The sequence below is a fragment of the Rutidosis leptorrhynchoides genome, chromosome 4 (assembly GCF_046630445.1).
Source record: "Rutidosis leptorrhynchoides isolate AG116_Rl617_1_P2 chromosome 4, CSIRO_AGI_Rlap_v1, whole genome shotgun sequence".
NCBI lineage: Eukaryota > Viridiplantae > Streptophyta > Magnoliopsida > Asterales > Asteraceae > Rutidosis > Rutidosis leptorrhynchoides.
The window spans coordinates 282,520,930-282,527,592 of NC_092336.1; the positions used below are offsets into that span (position 1 = coordinate 282,520,930).

At 31.4% G+C, this 6,663-nt stretch overlaps 1 protein-coding gene across 1 annotated transcript; it reads left to right on the forward strand.

Moving 5' to 3' along the window:
* The first annotated feature begins 2,751 nt into the window (after positions 1 to 2,751).
* On the forward strand, positions 2,752 to 4,828 carry LOC139841644 (uncharacterized). Its single transcript, XM_071831853.1, has 4 exons — positions 2,752 to 2,926; positions 3,084 to 3,152; positions 3,246 to 4,595; positions 4,818 to 4,828. Exons 1-4 carry the CDS (start codon positions 2,752 to 2,754, stop codon positions 4,826 to 4,828), a joined length of 1,605 nt encoding a protein of 534 aa, XP_071687954.1.
* Positions 4,829 to 6,663: the final 1,835 nt, after the last annotated feature.

Sequence of the window (6,663 nt, forward strand, 5' to 3'; positions counted from 1 at the left end):
ATAATAATAGAATTAAAATAAAGATAAAATGTTATACAATTTAAAAGAAATCATCCTAAAAAGATCTGCCCAAGACCGGGCTCGAACTCAAGACCTCTCGTTCACCCATCAAACACCCAAACCATTGAACCAATATTCTTATCTATTAATATTCGCGACTACTTAATTAATATATACAAATCCGCATAACATATCTTTTATAAACTCTTCATCATTCTCGAACTTCAAAGCCCAAACAGAACAACTCTCGGCCCACAGAATTCTAAATGCTCCATAACGAGACTAGTGTACTACACATAGCCTGCACTTAACTGGTCCAATAGTAATACGACTTGTGGTGGACTAATTACGGTCCAAAAGCAGCAACTTGGCCACAATTTATAATATTAACAGATGGCAAGTAGGGTGTCGGTGGGTCTATAACAACTAATTTACAGCCGTATCTCATTATCATAACAGTTTCATTCTTCATCATCATCAATTAATCATCATGATCATCATAATCGCGTTTTAATTCCCAATAGAAGTAGGAGACACGAGGTTACGGTGGTGGTGACTGTTTGATAAGTTCGATGGCATAGGAGGGTGGCGACAAGAATTAGTAACATGAGGTGATTCGTGGTTGGCTATAAAAATTTATAGCAACAGTGATGATTAATAAATGAATTCCCATGGTGTTCTTAAGTGGGTTGGAAATGGAGATAGTTTTGGTGTTGGTGTGGTGGTTCCTGGTGGTGGTGGTCTGAAAGTGAAGTTATGATGGTTTTAAGTAGTGAGGGTGGCGGTGTGGGTAGCTCACGATGGTGGTGATCCTGATTGTATAGTGGTGGAAGTAGTGATGGAGTGGAGGTTGAAAGGTGGTGGATCGTGTTGGTTTTAACTTGAATAGAAAATGAAAACGATAATGATTAGTAACTGAAAACAACTATAGCAACAGCAGGTGTTTGTTGTGGTGTTTTAAATTGGGTTGAGATGGGTGTTTGCTTGTGGGTGTGATGGTTGTCAAACATTAATTATAATTGGATTAATAATAGGTTCGTTTTAACAGCTCTTTGAGCTTGTTCATGAACTTGGAAGACCAACATTTATTAAGGTGTTTAAGAGTGGAGATGGTGGGTAGCAGCAGTGGTTTCAACAAGACAGAGAGGAAGAGAGAGATATAGAAAAGTGTTGGTTGTGATGGTTGCTTTTGGATGTCGACGAACAAAAACAGAAAGGCAGAATCATAGTAGCAGTAGTATACGATGTGTTGCAAGGCTGATTTAAATGGGTTTCGGCTGTTAAGAAACCACAATTGTTGGTTTGTTCTTGAGCTATCGAATATGAAACAAACCAGAAAATATAAGTAATTTGAACGCATGAGGATTGAAGGTTGCACCTGTTGGTTTTCTTGGTGGTCTTTGAGTGAACTAGACTCATAAATCGAAAGGGATTTGTAATAGTTTCTTCGTGGGTTTGTGAAGATAACGAGTAGCAGAGAAACAAGGATAGAGTAGAAATAGAGAAGGTGGTAGTGTCCTCTACATCCTATATCTATGTACATATATAATATATATATATATATATATATATATATATATATATATATATATATATATATATATATATATATGATAACAATAAATTATAAATTAATTAATATAATAATAACACTACTTTCAATTATGTGATTGAAAGGAAAAGTAGAAAAGGAATGGTACAGCAAAGCTGCCACCAAGTTTTGTAGTCTTCTTACCGAAACTTTTACCACGAAGTGGTATATCGTGTCCATTGCTAAACAGTTAACATATAAAAGCGTTCCTAAAAATCCTAAATTTTTAGCTTAACGATATTTATTTATTTATTTTGGTCATTATGGTATAAAATTCGATCATTAACTATTAAATAAAAATTACATTAATTATTCACCCCCAATCCCAAGTAAAATATAAAAAGTTTTAAAATTCAACAAATAGTTCCTAAATACATTTTAATAAGCTTAAAATTTATAGAACTCATTTTCGTATCACTGTTTATTTTAAAATTACATAAGTTTGAATTTAACTTGCTTAATATCAATCGAATGACGATTGAGTGTTACTGTCATTTACTAAATAGATTCGAATTCACAAAATATATACTTAAATTACTTTATACATATATGTATGTATTTATAATAATATCATATTTTAAATTTTATTTTACATGGTTAATTCTAACAACTAAATCATTTAATAATTATATTTAATATATATCAAATATACATATAGATTCATTTTCATAAGAATTTAATTATATCATATTTTATTTTACATTTTTAGTTTTAACGATTAAATCCTATATCAATATTTCCAGTAATTATATATATACATATATTTATATTTATATATACATACACACATATCTATTTACAATTAATTATTCGTGAATCGTCGGGAACAGTCAGAGGTCAATTGAATATATGAAACAGTTCAAAAATTTTGAGACTCAACATTACAGACTTTGCTTATCGTGTCGAATTTATATAAAGATTAAGTTTAAATTTGGTCGAAATTTCCGGGTCGTCACACATTGTTAACCAACCATAATTTTATGCTTAATCGCATATTGGTGGAGTATTGAATGGTGCTAATTTAGGTTATTGTGTTATTTGTTGTTGCGATTTTAATTTGGTATTTCTGTTTACTGCCATTGGTAACATGTTTTTCATATTGCTATTTATGTATATGTCGTTCGTTTTTTTATGCTGCATTGTTGTATTTGGGTCTGGGTATGAAAGAGGGTTTAAAATGCCACCCAAAAAAAAAATTGTCTGTGAAGCACGCTGGCCCATCTGCTGTTGGTGGTTCCAGTGGTGATACACATCCTAAGTCAGTCAAAAAAAGAAAACAATCAACTCAACAATATGCCGCTGAATATGCTAGATCTTCTAATCCTATCGTCTTTGGTTCCTTTGATGGTCGTGGCATATAACCTACTGGAATGACTTCTAATATAGGTATAAATTGTTTTTTTTTAGTTTTTTTATAAGTTCAGATCCGTATGTGTGTATATATTTTTTGTATTGCAAAACACTGTTGTCATTGTTGTGTTTTCTATTTTAGATCAGAATCCATATGTTTTATCTCTTCAGTCTGTTCAATCGTATCATCAACATTCGAGTGCTTCACAAGGTTTGGTTTCTATTATCAATTCATCAAGGGTTCTAATGACTACGCGTCGATATTTACAATATTCATTTAATTTATGTGTTTGGTATATTGGAGGTTTTACTAATGATTATGAAGACATTTGTGATTGTAATTGTGTATGTTCTTATTGTGGTGCTATGTTTTGGTATGAAGAACGGTTAAGGGTATCACCATCTTCTTTGAGTTATAATCGTTGTTGCGAAGGTGGTCGTGTTTCATTACCTCTAGAAGAGGTTCCTCCACAAATGATTATAGACTTATTAGGCGATAAGCAATTTATGGATAATATAAGGGCATATAATCAAATGTTTAGTATGGCTTCTTATGGTGCACATATAGATGATCATGTTAATAATGGTAGGGGGCCATATGTATTTAAGGTTTCTGGGCAAGTGTACCATTGGATAGGATCTTTATGTCCTGAAGAAGGTAATCCTCCTAGGTTTCTTCAACTGTATATATATGATACGGGTAATGAAGCAAGTAATAGAATGAGGTTTTTTGGTGGTGACAATACTGGTAGCCTCAGTCATGATGTAGTTGTTAATCTAATAGATCTTTTGAACTCAAAGAATGAGTTAGTAAAACTCTTTAGGACTGCAAGGGATAAGATTACCGAGTCTGATGTGCCAGATTTGAGGATTCGATTGTTTAGTGTGATAGGTTCAAGACAATATGAATATCCAACTTCTGATGCATTAGGAGCTATTGTTTATGGCTTTGATTATGGCACGCGGACCGATTATGATCTTATTATCGAGTGTAAAGGAGGTACACCTCAGCGTGTTAATAAATTGCATCCGTCATACATGTCCCTTCAGTTTCCTCTGTTGTTTGTTTTTGGTCAGCCGGGCTACCATCCAGGAATGACATTGAGAAGTATTAGTGGTAGAACAAGCAGGCGTAAGAAAGAGTTAACTATGAATATGTTTTACAGTTACCAAATACATGACAGGTTCAATCAGTTTGGTCTTCTTTTGAGATGCGGACGGTTGTTTCAACAGTACATCGTTACTGTATATTGTAGTATAGAGTTAGACAGGCAGGATTATGTAAGATGTAATCAACGAGATATTCATAATGAGTACTTATTCGGATTATATGATGCTTTGGATAGAGGTGATCATTATGGGTCTGAAGTTGGTTCAAGAACTATTTTGCCAGCATCATTTACAGGAGGCCCTAGGTACATGTATATTCATTACTTAGATGCGTTAGCCATTTGTCGTGTTTATGGAAATCCTAGATTCTTTATCACTTTTACCTGTAATTCCAAATGGCCAGAGATTAAAAGATATCTCCAGAAATATTCTCACCTATCTGCTAATGATCGTGCCGACATAATTTCAAGAGTTTTTCATATGAAAGTCACGCTATATGTCGCTATTTTAAAGGAAGAAGAGTTACTCGGTTCGTGGAGAGGAGGTATACTATTATTTTATTTCCTTTTAATTATTTGGTACGACTTTATACGTATTCACTTATCCTAATTTACGTTTCCATTTCAAACAATAGATCAAAGTATATGATTAAATGAGTAATTTAGCTGTGTTATCATGATCTGGAATATGTAATTAATAGAATTTATTTGTTAACTGCTTCATACTATAACAGATAAATTCTGGATGACTTTATTTTGTTGTTCAGTGCGTTTTTAAAATAGAAACACTGAAGTATGATGTATTTTGAAATAAATAATTATTAATATATAAGGTAAAAGTTTTTATACCAATCGGTAAGTGGAACTTATGCGTCTCCGGGCACCATCTTTCAACCATAGGAGTAATAAGTGACCAGTCTAGTCTTTGTTGACCTAATTTACAAACTACATGTGACGACCCGGAAATTTTTGACCAAATTTAAACTTACTCTTTATATAGTTTCGACACGATAAGCAAAGTCTATTAAACCGAGTTTCAAAATTTTTGAACTGTTTCATGAAATCATTTGACCTTCGACCAGTTTCGACGATTTACGAATAATTAATTGTAACTTGATATGTTTATATATATATATATATATATATATATATATATATATATATATATATATATATATATATATATATACATATATATATACATATACATATATATATACATATATATATACATATATATATATATATACATATATATATATATATACATATATATATATATATACATATATATATATATATATATATATATATATATATATATAAATATATATATATATATAATAATAATAATAATAATAATTGAAAACATAATTTTAAATATTGTATGTTGTTGTTACTAAAATTTATTTATCTAAAGTAAAATAAAAATAGGATATTATAATGATTATCATTTAAAAAGTATCTATATATATAAATAAACTGTATTGAATATATATGTTTATAGTTTCAAATTTATTTGGAAATTGATTGTAACGCTCAATTGTTATTCGATCGGTAATAAGTAAGTTAAAATCAAACTTATATTATTTTAAAATAAACTGTGATTCGAAAATGAGTTATATAAATTTTAGGCTTATGAATAATATAATTAGAAGTTGTATGTCATATTTTAAAATTTTTATATTTTACTTGGGATTGGGAGTAAATAATTAATGTACAATTTATTTAATAATTAATGATCGAATTTTATACCCAAATGACCAAAATAAATAAATATAGTTAATTTAAAAATATGGGATTTTTCTGAACACTTTTATTCGCCACTAATTTCGCACGATACACAGTCCGTGAAAACTATCGGCAGATAAATATCAAATGTAAAACCTGTAAAGTGATTAATCATTGTACACGTTTTTTTTTGCTGTCTTCATTTAAAATATATATTAGTATTTGAGTGTTGTATATATATGATATTAGTCAACAAAGATACTGTGTAATTTACTTTATAAGTTTAAACATTCACTGCATATAGATATATAAATATATAGGTAATAGACATATAAACAACACACTCACATAAATGATCACATTCCTTCTTCTTCATTCCTCCTTTTGTCATTCACTCAAACCACCTTCGGCAGTCACCGCAACCTGGATCACCATCGAACCACTATCAACATCAAATCACCATCATCAACAACCTTCCACCATCAAAACCATTTCATCACCTTCCATTACCACACACCATTCTCACCATTTACCACCTCTGAACCTTCATCCGCCATCTCCTTCACAAATCCCATCTGTCTTTGCCTTCTTTCTCTCTTCCATCACCATCACGATCACCACCACAACCTCGCCATCTTTTTCCCTCTCCTCTTTTCGAATGACAATCTCCATTGAAAACTACTACTACTCCTCGATTGTATTTCTGTGTTGGTTGAAAGATTAGGAACAAAGACAACATTAAACCGCCATATCAATCACTAAACCACTGTGAGCTGCAAGACTAACCACCATGGACACGCCACACCTTCCACCTCACAACCGTAATCCTTACCTCTCTCTCTAAATATCTTTGAACCAGGAATCACCACCATGATTCCCCAT